This window comes from Pan paniscus, chromosome 3 (genome assembly GCF_029289425.2).
Source record: "Pan paniscus chromosome 3, NHGRI_mPanPan1-v2.0_pri, whole genome shotgun sequence".
Classification (NCBI taxonomy): Eukaryota; Metazoa; Chordata; class Mammalia; order Primates; family Hominidae; genus Pan; species Pan paniscus.
The window spans coordinates 106505142-106527254 of record NC_073252.2 but is presented as its reverse complement, the minus strand read 5'-3'; the positions used below and the strand labels follow the sequence as shown (position 1 = coordinate 106527254).

General features: G+C 40.8%; 1 protein-coding gene and 1 pseudogene across 9 annotated transcripts in view; both read left to right on the top strand.

Annotated features, from left to right (window-relative positions):
• Positions 1-22113, top strand: part of LOC129397619 (uncharacterized) — a 238137-nt gene that overhangs the window by 189256 nt on the left and 26768 nt on the right. For 7 of the 9 annotated variants that reach the window (XR_008625207.2, XR_008625204.2, XR_008625203.2 and 4 more), the window contains one exon: positions 222-2647. Coding sequence is in view for 1 of the 9 variants with exons in the window: in XM_063603862.1 (XP_063459932.1) it covers positions 18648-18745 (98 nt within the window). In the remaining 8 variants the exon portion in view is untranslated. Of the gene's footprint in view, positions 1-221; positions 2648-18647; positions 18746-22113 lie in introns of those variants that run through there. The other 2 variants (XR_010111996.1, XM_063603862.1) reach the window with 1 other exon arrangement.
• LOC100973042 (exocyst complex component 7-like) lies at positions 11363-13399 on the top strand (annotated as a pseudogene).

Sequence of the window (22113 nt, the reverse complement as noted above, 5' to 3'; positions counted from 1 at the left end):
GCATTAACATGCACATGACACACTCATTTTATTTATTTATTTATTTTTGAGACAGGGTCTCACTCTGTCATCCAGGCTGGAGTGCAGTCACATGATTCTAGCTCACTGTAGTCTTGACCTCCTAGGTTCAAGTGATCCTCCCACTTCAGCCTCCCGAGCAGGTAAGACTACAGGCACATGTCACCATGCCTAGCTAATTTTTTAATTTTATTTTTTTACAGAGATGGCGTCTTACTATGTTGCCCAAGCTAGTCTCGAACTCCTGGCCTCAAGCAATTCCCTTGCCTTGGAATCCCATAACACTGGAATTATAGGCATGAGCCACCACACTCAGCCTGACATACTCATTTTTAAGCAAAGGACTTCTAAGTCATGGCTTGTTAATCTAACACCGACGATAATGTCTCAGGCAGAAGCCACAGCCCAGAAGACTTCCCAGCGTGGGAAGGCTTAGGAGACCAGCTGGCATCAGGCACATTCCACAGAAATACTGAGAAACTTATGAAGAACAAACAGACCCGGCAGGAGCAAGAGGAAGATACCTGGCCTGAGTAGCACTAAATATGTCCCAATTAAACAGAACTACTATCCCAATTAAGCAACTGTCATGACCATTAATAAACACAAAAGGGTGTGTTGCACGATGGCCTGATTCAGTGCCGTTACTGATTTAGTGCACTGTAATGATTATTAATAATCCTCAGCTACTGCATGCTTCTCTGAGTGCTCTGGGAATTCATATTTGCCTGGATCCTTGAATGAAGATGATACTGGAAGTGAAACTCAAAGAGAATCATTTGGATGGCCAAAATAGGTCTGATGAAACTGCTGATACAGATGCCTGAGCATTTCATGGAATTCTGGGCCATTTCCTCTCCCTGGTCATCTCATGTCTTGTGATCTAACCAGCTCTTAGGGGTTCCTTGGTCAAGCACTCTGGCCCTGCTTCCTTCTTTCACTTGGCTGGCAAATCTCATATAGACTTCAATGGCGAAAAGCTGTCAACAGTTCATAAAAGGATCAAACACCTTAAGATGTTGTATACAAGTTCCAGTGATGTTTTCAAATATACTTCCTTTCCTAGTTCCTCACAGATAACCTTTTGGCATCCAGTGAAGTAACGTGGAGGGTAGATACCCAGTTCTGATTTGGGGAAATGTTTTCCACCCACTAGTTGTCATCATACATGGTTTGGTTCAACACATTTCATCAGTGGAACCTTGTGATGTTCCTGTTAGCAACTTTTTTTTTTCCTGGGGAATAGGGGTCAAGGAAAGGCCTTTCAAAGGAGGCCAACTGTAAAGAGCTGGGCTTACTTTCATGTCTGCCATCACAGCTCTTAACTATTGCTCCCCAAAGAGAAGCAAAAGAAAACACAGCTTTCCATGATGCCTGTTCCTTTCATGCCAGCCTAGTTCCAAGGAAAAAGATTTTCCAAATCAAGTAGAGATTTCAGATGTTTTTTTTAAATTTCCAACTCTGAGTCTAAATATTGGTAAAGAGAATGCTTAAAGAGGACTTGAAAGATAAAAGCAAGGTGTTTTGCTAACATCATATCCATGGCTAGTGGGATTGTTTTGGGGTGTGTGTGTGTGCGTGTGTGCGCGCATGTGTGTGTGTTTCGATTTCTGGGACAGGAGGCAATGAATGGATAAACTAGCAAGGAAAAAGTGAGACTGAGCCATTGCCCATTGGTAAGAAAATCACAATCTCTGGTAATCTATGAGAAATATTTCCTAAGGACCTTTTTTGAGACCTTGCAGCTTTTCTCAATTGGGGTTTCTCATGTGAACCACAAAACAGACAATGATTTAAGTGACTATTTTCTCAGTTCTCCCAAGATGGCACAGAGCTAGTACTATCCTGGAATATGCATAGAAGAGAAGGTAATTCGTTGTGTACAATGGATATCTTACAACAATTAGGGCTTAGTTCTATCCCTGAAATGGTTGAGGAAAACCATTAGAAAAACACCACACCCAAGGCCCAAGCCTGGAGACAGACCAAATACAAATTGCCTTTCCAAGAAGCACAGATGACTAAAGTGGTTCAAAAATAAATGTATGTACATACTTGAAAGATAACTTTCATGTAGTCACAAAGTTTAGGGAAAATTCTTTCTGATAAATCTAAAAGTTCCAAAAGTCTTTTAAACCTTTCGATGACGGGGTTAAGAAAAAAATGATGTGCATTAAGGGCCGACTAAATGTTTCAGTTATAGCTGGGTGCAGTGGCTCACACCTGTAATCCTAGCACTTTGGGAGGCTGATGGGGGAGAATCACCTGAGGCCAGGAGTTCAAGACCAGCCTGGCCAACATCACAAGACCCCATCTCTACAATTTTTTTTAAAATTAGCTGGGCAGGATTGTGCATGCCTGTAGTCTCAGCTACTCAGAAGGCAGAGGCAGAAGGATCACTTGAGCCCAGGAGTTCAAGGCTGCAGTGATCCATGATTGTGCCACTGCACTCCATCCAGAATGGCAGAGCAAGACCCTGTCTCCACAAAAAAAAAAAAAAAAAAAAAATTAAAAAAAAAGGTTTTAGCTGTAAGTTAGACAATGTCTGTTGTCAAGGCTCTCATAATCATTGCAGGGAGGAGGACAAGCATACAAGATGGCCCTGGGAGCAAGAGACAGAGATAGATGAGAGAAAGATTAAGGAAATTAAGGAAATAGAATCTTTACGAGTTAGTAATCAACTCTATGTGTAGATTGAAGGAAGGAGCTATTTGAGTGGTTGGTTTTTCCAGGCCTTAAATGGAAAATACATGAGGTAAAATTGATTTGTTGTGGTTGTCATTATTGTGGTTGCTATTGCCATGTGTGGTGGGAGAGATGGTGACAGCCAGCTTAGTGCTGGAAGAATTTGAGGTTCCATTAAGGCAGTCAAATGAAAGTATACTGTAAATAGTTGGACACAGCTCTGAGTTTCAGGAGAGAGGTCTCACTGGAGATGCAGATCTGAGAATTATTAAAGATTGTGAAATATGTCCAGCTTACTCATGGAAGATGTGTTTACTGAGAAGAGGAAAGGTCTTTATTTTTGAAAACTTGAGAAAGAAAGCTGTATTTTCAGTTGCACATTCAAAAGATGATGTAAAAGCAGCCATCAGCAAAATCCACAGTATTAATCTGATAAAACCTTTGCATGCTTGCTGCTTTAGGGACTAAATTCAACAGCTTTGACACTGTTTTCTTGGATGCAACTCCTTTTTCGCCTTTCAAATGCTATAATTCTCCAGTTTTCCCTAAGCACTTGACTTCCCTGAGAGAGACCCTAAAACCCTCTGTGCTTCAATATGTCCTCTTTGGAAATCCGTTTGATTATGCTGCCCATTGCAGGAGGAGATTAAATAGGAAGATTAGTTAATAGATTTTAATATAATTAGTATCCAAGTAGCCAAAATTTTGCCAGACTCTTGACAGCTTAAAAATATCTACATCTGGCCGGGCGTGGTGGCTCACGCCTGTAATCCCAGCACTTTGGGAGGCTGAGGCAGGTGGATCACGAGGTCAGGAGATCGAGACCATCCTGGCTAACATGGTGAAACCCCGTCTCTACTAAAAATACAAAAAATTAGCTGGGTGTGGTGGCAGGCGCCTGTAGTCCCAGCTACTTGGGAGGCTGAGGCAGGATAATTGCTTGAACCCGGGAGTTGGAGGTTGCAGTAAGCTGAGATTGTGCCACTGCACTCCAGCCTGGGCGACAGAGCGAGACACCTTCTCAAAAAGAAAAAAAATCTACATCTACTCTTGTGACAAAACAGACAACTAGGATAATATGAAATTTTAAACACTGACTTCTGTCTATAAACCATTACACAAAAACATTCTCATGACAAATATTGAAACATTGTGTATGCATGACAAATATTGAAACATTGTCTACATTGCAAAATACTAAGAAAATAATGTAATTTGAAAAGTAAAATTTGGCATACCGTAAAAATGAGAGATTACATATAGTTACTTTCACCTAGGTAAGTGAATAAAGATATCAAATATTAGTGATAATATTCAAAATTATATGTAGTAATTAATCGGTGTAAAAAATCAATGAGTATTATAGATTAAAATAGATTGTTTTTTCTAAATGAAACAAAGTAATTAGCTCCAATGTCTTCATAAATATACTCCCCCTCACAAAAGGTTCCTTACTATGTAGATTCAAATCCTTGCTCCATAGCATAACCTTGGGCAAATTATTTGACTTCTCTAAGTCTCAACTTTCTCATTTTACAAATGAGAAATACCAGTAGAACTTTTGGTTAAGGCCAGTGTAAGGAATCAATGAGAGAACAGAGTCTGGTACATATGTTCAATAAATATTGAAGTGATGATGACTGAAAGTGGTTTTGAATTGAGATGTGACTCAAAACCACACTTTATGAAAACAGAACATTAAACAGCATTATAAATTACAAGACTTTTACAATATGACACTGATGGAGAGTCAGAGCTGCTGCATTTGGCTGCGAGTCTGTGCACTGAATAATTCCAGGGCTCCATTTACAGATATGGTGACATGCACAGAGCCTGCAGTATTTATGCAATGCAATGGTCCTGGCTAGAACAAGAAATTAACCCACATGGAAAAGAACTTTTCTTCCCTCTCGGAATTCACAAAGAGTGGTTTTTCTTCATTTAATCTTAGACTTCTTAACCTCTGTACACAGTTTTTCACCTCTGCTACTTTACCTAAATCAATGATTCCAAATAAATATCTCCGTGGGCCAGGAGTTGAAAAAGTATAGTGTGCACTAAGCTTGCTATAATCAAAAGAAAGAAGCAGCATTACCTAAAGCTATTCATATTCAAATGGTTTTGAAACACTGCATAGACCAAATAAAACACATTTGTATGCCTTAGCACACTAATCAACTTTGTGGCCTTGTTTGAGTCATGTAATTTCAGTTTTTTTAATCTAGAAAAGTGAAAGGATCATTTTCTTACAGTGACTCAAGAATGACGATCACAGAAACTCAGAGATTCAGCTCTTGTTCAATCTTTTCTTCTAACCCCAGAAATTATTGTCTCCTGAGTCAGCTAAAGATGGTGGTCTGAAAAACAGCCTGTTTCCGCAGAAGCAGCTCGATTCCCCTCTTCCCACTGCTCTATTGCATGGTCTCTATTTATTTGAGTATTGCTTTTTAAAATTACCTAAGGGAATAAATGTTTGTTTTAAATTATAGCATTGAAAAGTACGGCCGGGCACGGTGGCTCACGCCTGTAATCCCAGCACTTTGGGAGGCCGAGGCGGGAGGATCACGAGGTCAGGAGATCGAGACCATCCTGGCTAACACAGTGAAACCCCGTCTCTACTAAAAATACAAAAAATTAGCCGGGCATGGTGGCAGGTGCCTGTAGTCCCAGCTACTCAGGAGGCTGAGGCAGGAGAAAGGCGTAAACCCAGGAAGTGGAGCTTGCAGTGAGCAGAGACCACGCCCCTGCACTCCAGCCTGGGCGACAGAGCGAGACTCCGTCTCAAAAAAAGAAAAGAAAAATACAGAAAAACAGAAAAGAGAAATAAAATTTACCTATGGTCATATCTCTGACGATATGTATGATGTCACATACATACTTGGTTTTTCCTCTGGTACACATTCACATATTAGTTACACGGAATTGGGATCATTCTATGTATGCTCTTTTAAAATATACCTATGTTGTTTTTAAGATTTAAATCAATATATCTTTTTAGAATAGTTTACAGAAAAGTTGCAAGGATAGTGCAGAGTTACCGTATACCCAATACCGTTTTCTCTATTGTTTACATCTTACATTACTGTGGAATTTTTGTCACAACCAAGGAACCAGCATGGATACATTTTTATCAACTAAACTACACACTTTATTCAGATTTCACAAATTTTCCCCTAATGTCCTTTTTTCTGTCTCAGGATTCCAATCAGGATACCACATTACATTTAATAATCATGTCTCTAATTCTCCTCTTGGCTGTGACAGTTTCTCAGATTTTTCTTGATTTTTATGGACTTAATATCAAAAGGGTACTGGTTAAATATTTTGTAGCATGCTCCTCAGTTTGGATTTGTCTGATATTTTTTCACTGTTTTGTAAACATTATGAGTTTTTGGAAGGGAATACATAGAGTTGAAGTTCATTTTCATCACATTCTATCAGGAGTATGTGTATCAGCTTGAATTATCACTGATGAAGGTAACTTTGATCACCTGGTTGAGTAGCGTTTACCAGGTTTCTTCATTATAAAGTAACTTTTCCACCTTTTCGTATTCTACTCTTTGGAAGCAAGCCGCTAAGCACAACCCATTCAAGGGGTGTGGAGTTAAGCTACATCACCCTGAGGGAGGAGAATCTACATAAACTACCGGGAATTTTTCTGTTTAGGAGATCTGTCTCTTCTTTATTTACGTGTTCAGTCATTTACTTATATCAGTATGGACTCATGCTATTTATTTTAAACTTTAGATTATAATTCTGTGTTATGTTACGATTTTATTAGGCTGGCACAAAATTAATTGCAGTTTTTGCAATTAAAAGTAATGGCAAAAACCGCAATTACTTTTGCACCAACCCCAACATACCGTTTATTTTGTTGTTCAAATTGTTTGGGTATTAAAAGCTCTTTCAGGCTGGCTCCTGGGCCCTTCTCACATGCCTTCATCCTTTTACTTTTTGAGCACTTCCTAATTTCCTGGCACAACAAAAATTGTTCCAGGCTCAACTTGTATATTCTCTGTCCCAGCTCTACAACGTGTCTTTTCTCCAGGGAGTCCTGGTTCCTTTTATTGGAGAAGAGTATTAAAAACCAAGGTATGAGCAATTGGTGTGTTTATTCCTATCATGATGTCATCGTGATAGGCCCTTTCAGTAGAAAGATCTACGAAACCTATGTATGTGTACCAAACCATGTATCGCATATATCTATGACTACTTCTGTGCCTATTCTTCTGAATCTGTATTAAGATAAACATGAGTTCATACTGGTGTCTCCAACTCTAATCTATTACCACATGGTTCATTCTAACCTTGCGTCTCTGTTACATCCCTCTTTAATCATAAGAAATGTGGCTCCAACCAGCTGCTGTCAACTTATTTACTTGTTCAATTCCAGTAAACATATTCAGCAGTTTCAGAATTGTTAAACCATATCCTCAGGAGAAACAAATTTACCAACTAGAAAACAGTGCTTATGTTCAATCTTCAGTTCTTTTTGTCTTTTGTTTTGTAGTGTCCAGTTAAAACACCATTTTTGTATAAAGTGGACATGGTGGCTCACACCCATAATCCCAGCATTTTGGGAGCCCAAGGAGGGTGGATCACTTGAGGCCAGGAGTTCAAGACCAGCCTGGGCAACATGGCAAAACCCTGTCTCTACAAACATACAAAAATTAGCCAGGCATGGTGTCATGTGCCTGTAGTCCCAGCTAGTCAGGAGGCTGAGGCAGGAGGATCACCTGAGTCCAGGGAGGTTAAGGCTGCAGTAAGCCAAAATCACACCACTGCACTCCAGCCTGGGCGACAGAGTGAGACTCTGTCTCAAAAAACAAAAACAAAAACAACAACAAAACCCCCACTGATATGGTTTGTCTCTGTGTCCCAACAAATCTCATCTCTAATTGTAATCCCCACATGTTGGGGGAGGGTCCTGGTGGGAGGTGATTGAATCATGGGGGTGAGCTTCCCCTTGTTCTCCTGATAGTGAGTTCTCAAGAGATCTGGTTATTTGAAAGTGTGTGTGGCATTTCCCCCCTTGCTCTCTCTCTCCTGCTCCACCATGGTAAGACACGCTTGCTTACCCTTCACCTTCTGTCACGATTGTAAGTTTCCTGAGGCCTCCTAGCCATGCTTCCTGTTAAGCCTGCAGAACTGCGAGTCAATTAAACCTACTTCCTTCATAAATTACCCAGTCTCAGGTAGTTCTTTATAGCAGTGTGAAAACAGGCTAATACACCCACCATTTTCCAAAGTTACTTAAGTGAGCGTCTAATTCTCCCCAAACCCTTCAGTGAGGTTATGTCATATATTTGTAATACAATTATATTCTTTTGTCAGAGTCTACAGTCTATCCTGAGATCTGTTGACCTCTTCGTCGATTTTTTATTTGCATACATTAAGGTTCATTCTTTGTGCTGCAAAGTTCTCTGTGTTTTGACCAATACATAGGATCATGTATTTGCCACCACAGTAGCACAGATTAGTTCCATCACACTTTAAAGATGCCCAATGCTTCCCCTAGTCAAATACCTCTTTCCCCCTAAACTCTTGGCACTACTGATATGTTTTCTATCCGTATAACTTTGACCTTTTCCAGAATATCATATGGTTTGAATTATATTGTGTATGTAATATTGTATGTAAATTATATTGTGTATTCTTGCTCTGGCTTCTTTCACTTGTAAAATGCATTTGTGACTCATCCATGTAGGTGAGTGAAGGAATGGCTAATAAATACTATTCATTGCTGAATAGTATTTCATTGTATGGATATACCACAGTTTGTTCATCCATTCACCTACTGAAGGAGATCTTGGTTAATTCCAGTTTTGAGTAATTATGAATAAAACTGCTATAAACATTTGCATGCAGGTTTTGTGTGAACATAAGATTTAAAAACAGTTAGGTAATGCCTAAGAGAATGATTGCTGGGTATACGGTAAGCCTATGTCTAACTCTATAAGAAACTGCCAAACTGTCTTCCAAAGTGGTATAGCATTTTGCATTCCCAGTAGCAATGAATGAGAGCTCTGCATTTCTCACCAGCATTTGATATTGCATTTTTTAAATTTTAGCCATTCTAATAGATGTGTAGTGGTATCTCATGATTGTTTTAATTTGCATTTCCCTAGTGACAAATGATATTCAGCATCTTTTCATATGCTTATTTGCCAGCTGTATGTCTTTTTAAGTGTAGTGTCTTTTCAGATCTTTTGCCCATTTTTAATTGGGTTGTTTGTTTTCTTATCATTGAGTTTTAGAGTTCTTTATATTTTCTAGATAAAATTCTTGTCAGAAATATTACTTGCAAATATTTTCTCCCAGTGTGTTGCTTGTCTTTTCATTCCCTTAGTAGTGTCTTTCATGGAGTAAGAGTTTTAAATTTTGATTAAGTCCAATTTACCTGTTTTTTTCTTGGGAATTATGCTTTTGGTGTTGTAGCTAAAAACTCTTTGCTTAACCCAAGATTACACAGATTTTCTCCCATGTTTTTTTTTTTCAGAAGTTTTATAGTTTTACATTTCATCTTCAGGTCTGATACATTTTGAGTTAATTTTTGTATAATGTGTGAGGTATACATTGAGATTCATTTTGCTGTGCATGAATCCCTAATTGTTCCAGTACTATTTGTTGAAAAGACTATCATTTCTCTATTGAATTGTCTTTGCACCTTTGTTAAAAATAAGTTGACTATATTTATGTGGATCAACTATTTCTGGGCTCTCTACACTTTTCATTGATGTATGTGTCTATCATTTTCCTATTTCCACATTGTCTTGATTACTGAGGCGTTACAGTAAGTCTTGGAATTCAGTAATAGGAGTCCTCCAACTCTGTTATTTTTTTCAGAATTGTTTGGCTAATCTTAGTTCTTTGCTTTTCTGTGGTTGGGAGGGGGCTATATTAAAAATCACATTTTTGATACCCACAGAAAACTGCTGGAATTTTTGTTTTAAATCTGTAGGTCAAATTGGGGGAAATTGGTATCTTGACAATCCTTGAGCATGACATAGCACTCCATTTATGTAGGTCTTCATTGATTTCTTTCATTATAGTTTTGTAGTTTCAACATATGGATCTTATACATATTTTAATAGAATCACATCTAACAAGTTTTGCTGCTATTTTAAATGGTATATATATTTTTTGCTTTTATATTATTTTAATTGACACATAATAATTGTACATATCATGGGGAACAGTGTGATATTCCAACACATGTATACGATGTCTAATGATTAAATCAGAATAATTAGAATATCTATCACCTCAGACATTTATCATTACTTGTATTGGGGACATTCAAAATCTGTGCTTTTAACTACTTGAACATATGCAACAGATTGTTGTTAATTATAGCCACCCTATCATGCTATAGAACACTAGACCTCACTAGACCTTATTCCTTCTAACTAGCATTACTTTTGTGTTCATTAACCAACCTTTGGCAATCCCCTCCTTCCTCTACCATTCCTGGTCTCTAGTAATTGCTCTCTACTTCTACAAGATAACTTCATTATCTTCCTCACATGAGTGATAGTGTGCAATATTTATCTTTGTGTGGTGTATTTCACTTAATATAATATCCTCGAAGCTCATCCATGTTCTCACAAATGACAGAACTTTGTTATTTTTATGGCTAAATAGTATTCAATTGTCTATATGTAACTTTTTAAAATTCATTCATCTGATGATGGACACTTAGATTAATCTGAGTCCATATCCTAGCTATTGTTAATACTGGGGCATAAACATGAAAGAGTAGACACCTCTTTAACATGCTCCATATTTCTTTGGATATATACCCAGTGGTGGGATTGCTGGATCATGTGTTAGCTCTACTTTTAGTTTTTTAAGGAACCTCCATACTGTTTTCCATAATGGCTGTACTAGTTTACATTCCCACCAATAGCACATAAGAGTTCCCTTTTCTCCACATCCTCCCCAGCATTTGTTACTTTTTATCTTTTTGATAAAAGCCTTTCTAACTGTGGTAAGATAGTATCTCTTTGTGGCTTTGATTTGCATTTTCCTGATGATTAATGACGTTGAGCATTTTTAATGTACCTGTTGGCCATTTGTATCTCTTCTTAAAGGGATGTCTATTCAGCTCATTTGCCCATGTTTTAATGAATTATGATTATTATTTTGCTGTTGACTTGTTTGAGTTCCTTATATATTCTGGATTTAATCCCTTATCTGATGGATAGTTTGCAAATATCTTCTCCCATTCTGCAGGTTGTCCCTTCACTCTGTTGGTTGCTTTCTTTGCTGCACAGAAGTTTTTAGTTTCATATAATCCCACTTATCTATTTTTGCTTTTGTTACATGTGCTTTTAAGGTCTTTTCCATAAACTCTTTGCCCAGACCAATGTCCTTAAGTGTTTACCCTATATTTTCTCCTACTAGTTTCATAGTTTTGGGTCTTATATTTAAATCTTTAATCCATTTTGAGTTTATTGTTTTATATGGTAAGAGATAGGGTTCTAGTTTCATTTTTCTGCATATGGCTATCCAGTTTTCCCAGCACCATTTATTGAAGAAACTGTCCCTCCCACCAATGAATGCTCTTAGTGCCTTTATTTATAGTCAGTTGCAGGGTGGGGAGCTCTGAGGAATGAAACTAGGAAGTGGGAGCCATAGGGTTTGCAGATATGATCCTTCCACTGGAGGCATTCACCTGGCTGCCAGAGATTGAAGAGAAGCTAAATCAGGAGGAGGAGGTGCTGTCCTATATTCAAGACAGCCTGGAGAAAAGTGACCAGCTCACCAAGAACATGATGTCTATCCTGTCATCATATGAGAGCCACCATATAAAGCTGGAGAATTCCCTCATCCTGGTGCACAAGCAGACAGATAATCTGCAGCAGCTGCAAGACAATTTTGAGAAGACGCTATCCATCCTGGACCACATCATCAACTCCTACCATGTTGCCAGTGACACTTAGCAGATCATCAGAGAGGGCCCCACAGGTAGGCCAGAAATATCTGGGAAGCATGGCTAAGATTCAGAAGGCTGTGGAGTATTTCCAGGACAATAGCCCAGACAGCCCAGAACACACATCTGAGCTCTGCAGCCTGATGACCAGGCACAATAAGTTTGTATTCCCTGTGCTCATCCTGGATCTGATCGGTGGTGATGATGATCTGGAGGTACAGGAGATTATGTCCCTGGAGCACCTGCCCAAGAGTGTGCTCCAGGATGTAATCTGCATCTCCTGCTGGCTGGTGGAATACAGCTGCAACCAAGATTTTATGAATGTCTACTACAAGATTTGCTCCAGCCAGCTGGACCACTTCATCAAGGCCTGGAGAAGTATTTCTGGAAGAACAGTTCTTTTTCCCTACTGTCCTTCTATCCCCAACAAGAGGAAAAAGACACCCGCCAAAAAGCCAGTCAAGTGGCCAGGGATATTCATAAGGCTCAAAACCTTCTGAAAACAGTATTCATTCCAAGCATGGCTTAGTTGCAGAAAAGGGATGCTCCAACCTCCTTCCTTTGGAAGGTCAAGAGCATAATTTCAAAGTTAAGCACCTGTCCGAGGCCTTGAATGACAAGCATAGGCTGCTGGCCAGGAGAGATGGTGGACCTGGAGACTGATGCCTACATTCACTGTGTCAGTACCTTTGTCAAGCTGACCTAGAGCGAGTATCAGTTGCTGGCTGACATCATCACTGAGCACCATCAGGAGAAGACCTTTGACTCTGATACAGGATGTGCTGGATGGGCTGATACTTGAAGGGGAGAGTATTGTCTCCCACTCGGAGGTCATCATTTGACACAACTTTTCCATGGTGCTTACTGTCTTCTCCATCCCGCAGGGCCTAAGCACAGCAAGCCTGAGTTTGACCAGGTGCTCTAGGGCATGGCCGCCATCAGCAAGAACAAATCACCTGGCATCATCATCTCCCTAGAGGCTATTGGAGCCAAAGCACTGGAGGACTTTGTGGATAACATCAAAAATGACCTCGACAATGAATGCAACATGCCCAAGAATGGCACCATGCTCACAAGCAACGTCATCCTCTTCCTGCAGCAGCTTCTGGACTTCCAGGAGATGGTGGGTAACATGCTGGCTTCCCAAGAGGCCAGTTCTTCAGCCACAGCCATGGTTCCAAGTTCAGCAAGTGACTGCTAAGCATCTATATCTGTAAAATTCTGGGCAGCCTGCAGTTGAACTTGCTGAGCAAGTCCAAGGTGTATGAGGACCCAACTCTGAGCACCATCTTCCTGCATAGGAACTACAACTACATCCTCAAGTTCCTGAAGTCTGAGCTAATCCAGCTGGTGGCTGTGACTCAGCAGACTGCTGAGCACCCCCACTGGGAGCATATTGAGCAGTAGATCCCTACTTACCAGTGCAGTTGGCTAAAGGTGACTGAATATTTCACAGAGAACAATATACTTGTGTTCCAACCAGGAGTCAAATTCTAGAATAAGGAGCAGCAGATGATCAAGGAGTGTTTCAAGGGCTTCAATGATGGCCTTGAAGAACTGTGCAAGATCCAAAAGGCCTGGGCTATTTCAGACACAGAGAAGAAGGACAGGATTTGCCAGGCCCAAAAAAACATTGTCAAGGAAACCTATGGGGCCTCTCGGCACAAGTTCAGCAGCATGCCCTTCACCAAGAGCCTGCTCCATATACACATGGAGCAGGTGGATGACATGACCAATCACCTTTTCAACAACTCTGCCTGAGTCTTCTGCTAGCCCTGCCTGGTTTTGCCAGACTAACCAGGTCACTGGACAGATAAACCCATGTTAACTTGCCTCTGGGCTGGGTGAGTTTGAAGTCCTTTAGGAAAGAGACTTGTCTTCACTGCCCCATCCAGGAGCCCCCCCTCCCTGAGCCCTCTAGTCCTGGTTTCTGCTTTTTCCCCGTAGCCCATGTTTCCAACCAAACCAGCATTCACCAAGAAAGCTGGGTTCCTTCTCATCTTGGGTTTTGTGACGCTGATAGCTTGTGAAATAGGATAGGAGAGAAAGAAGACAGAGGCCTGTGCCCACAGCTGCCTCATGTGTACCAAAAGCAGGAGGGCAGAACAGCCCTACCTCTGGCCTCAGTCAAAAATGGGTACTAGCACTTCCTTTTCAGCCCAAAAATGTGGGTAGTTCTCAGAGGAGTAGTCAGAAGACCTGGGGAAAAGCAATCAGGTTCTCTTGGATTTTGTGCAGAAAACGTATTCCCCATTGCCCAAAGACCTGAGGTCTGGGGCTGTTCCATCTCCTAGGAGTCCCCTAGGTGACTCGGGGCAGGAGTGCCTGCCTGCTTGCCATTCCCTCTGGGGTCCAGTACTCTCTAGGAGGCATTCAGAAAAGGAGCCCTGACCCACCCTCTGTGGCCTGCTTCCCAGGCCCCCGTCTCCCACTTCCCAGCATTAGTGCCTCCTGGCCCAGGGCCAAACAGCAATGGTTGCAGAAGGAGAAGTGAGGCTGCATGCCTATGGACTGGGAGACTGGTGGACAGTGGAGAGAAATTCAGGAGAAAAGTGGGGATGAAAAGTAAGGTCCTACCTACTTAGGATCAGAATGAATAGCTGAGTTCAATGAAGACAGACCCTTGAGGTGTACTCGCACTTGGGGATGGGTTTATTTCAAGCTCTTTGCTTATATGCTAACAGAGGGAGAGCTCAGGGTGGCTTAGGGTCTTCCGGGGATAGAGACGAGATCTGACTTTCCTCCTCAGCTCTCCAGAGACCCTGTCTTGGCTCTACCCCCAGCCACGGGAAACCGAAACTGCATCCTCAAGTCTGCAACCCAGGCCCAACGCAGTTACAGCCTTGGCTGCTTGTCATGGGGTACAGCCTCTCTAGGGGCTGAGTTGGACTTGCATGCTGCTCACATCCAAATTCCCGTGAAGATGAATTGGCTGCAAAGCACCCAGGCCACATACATGAGAAAGAAGTCACGGTCAACAGTCTCAGCCCAGCTTCTCTTTGACCACTTTATTCTTCTGGGTGCTTCCATGAGGCAAAGATGCAGAGAAAGGAGTTGTTCTTCAGGCTCCCCCCACCAACCAACATGAGCAGAAGGATGAACCCCAGGGGTCATCAGACTCTATCCCTTCTGGAAAGTCTCAGTTAATGAACGTTTGGGTCTGGTCCATTGCGGGCCATCTTCGATGCAAAAAAACACCATCTTAGAGAGGCTCCACAAGGCAACATGTTATCTTGGAGAGCTGAGGTCACCTGGGCCTTTAGGGAGGCCAAGCTTGCCCCTGATGCAGATCTGCCTCTAACAAGAAAGGATATGGTGGAGTCCAGGGACAGGAGAGCCAGCAGGGTTGGTGCAAGGAGCCATACCCACCTAGCAACCTCACGCAGCCCTAGGCAGGCAACCTGCCAGTTTTTCTCTGTTCCAACCTGCACTTAGGCCTCATTCCTTACCCCTCACCGCCAGGAAGGTGCCTCAACCTCCATCCACTTTCAGGATTAGACCCTGGATCCTCATAATCTTGCTTTTCCTCTCTCAGGACTAGGCTGGGGCTGCTCATAGCCCCAAAGTTGCCCCAGGCCAGCAGCCCAGCCAGCAGCACAATCTCTGTGGCACTGAGGAAGAGCAGCAGCAGCAGGACGCTGATGTAGTAAACTGGAGGTGGGAGGGCAGGTGGGATGGTTAGGGGCCAGGTCCTGTGCCTCTGATGTCCAGGGAGCTGAGCTGAAACACCCTGGTATGGATGACAGCAGGTGGGAGAAACCAGGAAGGCCAGGTAAGGAAGTAGAACTTACTGAGGAGCGGGTTGCAGGAGGAGCTGGGCAGGGCCTGCACCAGGGAGGAGTGTAAGAGAGGTAGCCCAGCAGCAGTGTCATCTTGGAAACAATGCGCTTGATGGCCTGGAGGGGCAGCAGCCCCCCTACACATGACGGCCAATATAAGTGCCCCTCAGGCGCCAATAGAGCTATGATGGACTTTAGCGCTGTGTTATTCAGGCTCAACTGGAAGGGGAAAAACTGTGGTTTTCCAGGGGGAGATGGGGAGTGGGCAGCAGGGGTGTGGGTTCATGCCTCTGGCCCTGCATCCCCCACCTTCCTACCTCCATTAGCCCTCCTGTCATCCTCTTCCTGACTTGACTCACTGGCACCTGGAAGCAGGGCACCAGCTGCTAGGGTGGAAATCATGAACTACATACTCCCTCTTGACACTCACGATCTCATTCACCACGTGGGCCTGGAACTCCAGCTCCATCGCTGAAAAGGGTGGGGGTGAGAACGATGAATAGGAAAGGGAGATCCCTGCCCCCAAATCTCCTGGGAGTAGGGCCAAAAGCAATCTGGAGCCCGGGGTGATGGAGACTTCTGATGCCTTCTGGGGGACAGACTTGAGGACAAAACTGATCTACAAGAGGGCTTCCCAAACCTTATTTTGCAAAACTTCAAATTGTCTGAAGGTCTTTATCAGATTCATAGATGAATTTTGATTGTAAAAATCAATGAACTTCCCACCAAAAAAGAAAAAGAACATCATTTGGCTGAAAATAAGTGGACTTATTTCTGGGGTCTGTATTTTGTTCCATTGGCCTATATGTCTGTTTTGATGCCAGTAACATATTGCTTTGGTTACTACAGCTTTGTAGTTTGATAGTGTGATTCCTTCAGCTTTGTTTTTATTTTTGTTATTGCTGTTTTTGCTCAGGATTGCTTTGGTTATTCAGTCTTTTCTTGTTCCCTATGAATTTTAGGAATATTTTTTCTACTTCTGTGAAAAATGTCATTGGTATTTTGACAGAGGATTGCATTGAATTTGTAGATTGCTTTGGTGGTATGGTCATTTTCACAATATTAATTCTTCTAATCTACGAACATGGGATGTCTTTCCTTTTTTGTGTGTGTCTTCAACTTTTTTCAGCATTGTTTTATAGTTTTCTCTGCAGAGATCTTTCACCTCTTTGGTTAAACGTATTCCCGGGTATTTTATTTTTTTTATTTATTTTTATCGCTATTGTAAGTGAGGTTGTTGTCTTGGTTTCTTTTTCAGATAATTGATTGTTGGTGTATAGAAACCCTATTGATTTTTTTCCTTGATTTTGTATCTTGCAACTTTGCTGAATTTGTTTATCACTCCTAAGAGATTTTTTTTGGTGGAACTTAGGGTTTTCTATATATGAGTTCATGTCATCTGCAAACAGGGATAATTTAACTTATTTTTTTCCAATTTGGATGCCTTTTGTTTCTTTCTTTGGCCTAATTGCTCTGGCTAGGGCTTCCAGTACCCTGTTGAATACAAATGATGAAAGTGGGCTTCCTTGTCTTGTTCCAGGTTGCAGAGGAAAAGCTTTCAACATTTTCCCCATTCAGTATGATGCTGACTATAAGTTTGTCATATATAGACTTTATTGCATTGGAATACATTCCTTCCATACCTAACTTGTTGACAATTTTTATCATGAAAAATCATTGAGTTTTATCAAATACTTTTCTGCATTTATTGAGACACACACAGTTTTTTTCTTCATTCTGTTAATGTGATGTATCATGTTTATTGATTTGCATATGCTGAATCATTCTTGAATCTCTGGGATAAATACCACTTGATTAAGGTGAATAATCTTTGAATAATGCTGCTAGATTTGGTTTGCTTGGATTTTGTTGAGGATTTTTGCATTTATGTTCAACAGGGATATTGGCCTGTAGTTTTTTGTTGTTGTTTTGTCTTTGTCTGGTTTTGGTATCAGGGTAATGCTGGTCTTGTAGAATAAGTTTGGAAGAACTCCCTCCTCTTCAATTTTCTGGAAGAGTTTTAGAAGAATTTGTATTATTTCTTCTTTAAAAGTTGGATAGAATTTCACAGTAAAGCAATCAGGTCCTGGGCTCCTCTTCGATGGGAGACTTTATTATAGATTCATCTTGTTGCTTATAATTTGTCTGCTCATGTTTTCTATTTCTTCTTGGTTTAATCTTTTCAGATAATATGTATAGAGAAATTTATCCATTTTAATCATTTCTGCTAGATTTTCTAATTTACTATCATACAGCTGCTCATATAATCTCTAGTGATCCTTTGTATTTCTGTGGTATCAGTTGTAATATCTCCTTTTTCATTTCTATTTTATTTATTGGGTCTTTTCTCTTGTTTCTTGGTTAGCCTAGCTAATAGTGTGTGGATTTGTTTACATTTAAAAAAAAACTTTTGTTGATTTTTTGCATTTTTTTAGTCTCAATTTTATTTATTTCTGCTCTGATCTTTATTATTTCTTCTACTAATTTTGGGTTTGGTTTGTTCTTGCTTTTCCAGTTCCTCAAAATGCATCATTAAGTTGTTTATTTGAAATCTTTCTACTCTTTTGATGTAAGAGTTGATTTCTATAAACTTACCTCTTAATGCTGCTTTTGCTGTACCCCATTTGTTTTGGTGTTGTGTGTGTATTTTCATTTGTTTCAATAAATTTTAAATGTTTCTTCTTAATTTCCTCATTGCCCCATTGGTCTTTCAGGAGCATGCTGTTTAATTTCCACGTGTTTGTACAGTTTCCAAAGTTCCTTTTGTTGTTGATTTCTAGTTTTATTCCATTGTGGTCAGAAAAGATACTTGATATGATTTCAATTCTTTTACATTTGTTGAGACTTATTTTGTGGCCTAATATGTGTTCTATCCTGGAGAATGTTCCATGTGCTGGTGAAAAGAATGTACATTCTGCAACTATTGAATGAAATGTTCTATAAATGTCTGTTAGGTCCGTTTGGTTTAAAATGCATTTTAAACCCAATGTTTCTTTGCTGATTTTCTGTCTGTCTGGATAATCTGTCCAATGCTGAGAGTGGGGTATTGACGTCCTCAACTGTTATTGTATTGGAGTCTATCTCTTCCTTTAAATCTAATAACATTTGCTTTACATATCTGGATACTTCTATATTTGGTACCTATGTATTTACAATTCTTATATTCGCTTTCTGAATTGATCCCTTTGTCATTATAAAATGAGCTTCTTTTTCTCTTTTTCCTTTCCCAGAGGAAGATGTGCTGCTTCAGCTCAGGCCTGGGGGACATGACTTTTCCAGGAAGCCCAGACATCATTTCCCTGGAATGCAGCGTGCCACTTCAACTTAGGTATTGGGGTGCATGACCATTCTGGGTGGTCAAGGAACTGTTTCCAAGGGACGCAGGGCACTGCTTTAGCTTAGGTACCAGAGAGATATGACTTCTCTGAGTAGCTAAGTTACTATTTTCTTCAGCTTCTGCCCAGGACAGCACAGGGACGGGTAAGCAAATCACTTCCACTTCTGCTTGGCTCCACAGGGAAGGGTGTAATAGCTATTTGCAGCTCAACTTGTGGATGTCAGGCCACCGGGCTGGGGTGGTTCAGTGATGGCTTAGCCTCAGGGATGAAGGGGAGCTGTGGCTACTTGCCCCTGAAGCAAGACACATTTCAGCCACAGTTCCAGTTCAAAGATAGTGTAGCACAGTAGCTGTGTGGGTCACAGGGGAGAGGGCACAGTGTCAGCTCCTTCCCTGTGGAAAGCACAGCTATGTGGACTCCAGGCAGCTCCCTCAGCTGGGCTTGGTGCCTGTGAGAACTGCAGAGGACTGCAGTGGTGAGGTTTATAGGTGTCCAGGGCGCTGATGGGGATTGCTAGGATCCTTTTGCTTACCTCCTCACCATAGGGAGAAGTTCCTCCTGGTTCCCAGCTGATCCCAGTTGGGGGATGAAGTGGTAGAAGCCAGGCATTTTCTTACATTCTCTATGTGGTCCTCCTTAGTTTCTGTGCTCAACAGGTTTCTGTCACTCCCATGATGCACTCCAGAGGTCCCTCTCAGTTATTTTCGTTAAAACATAATTGTTTATTCATTGTTCTGGCTGTCTTTGAAGAGCACGAGGGGGTTGTACTCAACCACCTTGCTGATGTCACTCCAGCATATATGTTTTCAACTTGGGAGTTCACTTTTTCTTTGTCAGTATATAGAAGTACAATTTAATTTTTTTATAGTGATCCTGTATTCTGCAACCTTTACTAAACTTACTAGTTTTAGGAACTGTTTTGTAAATTCTTTGAGATTTTCTACACAGACACGAGTAAATAGAGACAATCTTATTTTTCTATGTCTTTTCTTTCTTCCTTTCTTTCTTTCTTTCTTTCTTTCTTTCTTTCTTTCTTTCTTCTTTCTTTCCTTTCTTTCTTTTTGTATTGATTGCACTGGCTAGAACGTACAGCATAATATTGAATAGGACTGGGGATAGAGAACAGCCTTGCCTTATTTCTGATCTTAGAGGTCCTCCTCTGTGCTCTTGTCATCTCAGGCTATTGTTATGGGCCCAGAGGCTGCTCCCCACCGTTTTTTTTAACTATTCCCTTCCCATAGTTTTATTGTGTTTTCACCAGTGCCCCAAGCACAGCAGTGTTTATAGCCCATCCTTCCGCAGAATCAGGCTTCTGTTCCATAAGTAGTAAGGGAGAGAAAAGCGTCTGAGTGGAGTTAAGTGCCCCTCCAACAGCAGTTGCTTCTCATCCTCCATGCCGCACCCAAAGGACAACTTGTTAAACTTAACTTTCTTCATTCTTTTTCTGGGAGTACCTGGTGACATTTGTGGAGAAAAACCTGAAAAAGGCAATTTCAATGCCCCAAGGAGCTTCCCATTCTTACACCAGCTCCCCATTGGCCTCTACCACATCCCCAACCACCCCATTGAACTCCTTTTACTTGTGTTCAGTCGAATCCACCTGTGTATGCCAGCATATGCATTTCTCTTCCTGGGGCACCTGTTTCTCCTTAGACTAGGAGCCAGCTGGTTGCCCTGCAACCTTAGTTCCTTGATGGGTTCAAGGAAATGCATAAATTTGCAGTTTGTCTGGTTTGGTAAGAATAAGAGCAAAATTCTTTCCAGCTGTTTAGGTCCTTCAACAGAAACAAAAAATAACTTTTTTGAATAACAATTAAGACACTCTGTATTACTCACAGAGAGGTCCATATAGATTTGTCTTTGGTTACTGGCTTAACTTAAAGGGAAATTTTTCAGTATCTAATACTTCTGATTCCTACAGATGAAAGAAAAGAATATCCTTAAATTCCTTTCTTCAGGAACCTACTTGGGTGGCATCAATATTTGCTTTCAGATGGATAAGTATATCCACAAAAAGAAAAGTGGTGATATCTATACATTAAACCTAAAATGGATCTGGAGAAGGTTCTTTATGAATCTCAGGCCATTGTAACAATTGAAAACCCAGCAGCCATTATTCTCCAGGTATACTAACCAGCCTGCTGTACTGGAGCTTGCTCCAGCCCTAGGATCCATCTGTTTTGTTGGACACTTTATTCCCAGAACATTTAGGCAGCTTTCTAGGATCCTCCTCCTTTAGTGAACTGAATATTAATATCTTCCAAAGGCATCTGCTACTAACATGCTCACTACTGCGCTACGTAACACAGATTCCTCAACTCTGTTTTGCATAGGATATTGACATCTTGTGCAAAAATGAGGGTACTCACTAAAAGGGTCTGACATCTGACATAATGGTTGCTGGCCTATGAGGTCCTGCTTGGGTGTGGCACTATTTCCCCTGAGCACCTGTGGGAAGTCATACCTGATCTCTGCTTCTACAGTGATACTAGAGAGATTGAAAAGGAAGAACAGATTGCTGCTGAAAAGGCAGAACAAAGAGAAGTTTTGGAGAGAATGCATTACTTATGTTGGCAGATTTACTGCAACTCAATCTGAGCTCACAGATTCATCTGAAAGAGTCTGCATCTATTCAGTATTGATGAAGAATGAAGTGCTCAGACTTTTGCTGAAGACAGATCTATAGCTGCCAACTGACCCTGGAGTACAGAACTAGGGTGAATAGAAAAGAAGTCTCAGTTTGAGATATTATAACAATAATGGCAATAGTAATAATGATAATATTTATGAAATAAACTTAAAATTTAGAGTAAATTCTCCTCCATGAGAATAATAAAATGAAAAGAACAAAGTATGTCTAATGTTTGTTGAGCATTTACTCTGTTGAAATTGAGCATTGAGCATTGAGCCAAATGCTTTCACATACATTTTATCAGTTAGTTTTTACAAAAAGTCTAATAATATATAAATATATATAATAGATACATATATATATATATATATATATATATATATATATATATATTAGATACTTTCCCCAGTTTATAGTTGGTGAAACTGAGATTCAGACAGGTTAGCTGACATGATTTAGAAGTGTGTCCCCTCCAAATCTCATGTTGAAATGTGATCCAAATGTTGGAGCTGGGGCCTGGTAGGAGGTATTCTGGTCGTGGAGGTGGATCCTTCATGAATATCTATCTTGGTGCCATCCTCACAGTAATGAGTGAGTTCTTGCTCTATGAATTCACAGAAGATCTGGTTGTTTAAAAGGGTCTGAAACCTCCCCCTTCTCTCTGGCTCTGTCTCAGCATGTGATATGGTTTTCCTGTGTCCCCACCCAAATCTCATTTTGAATTCC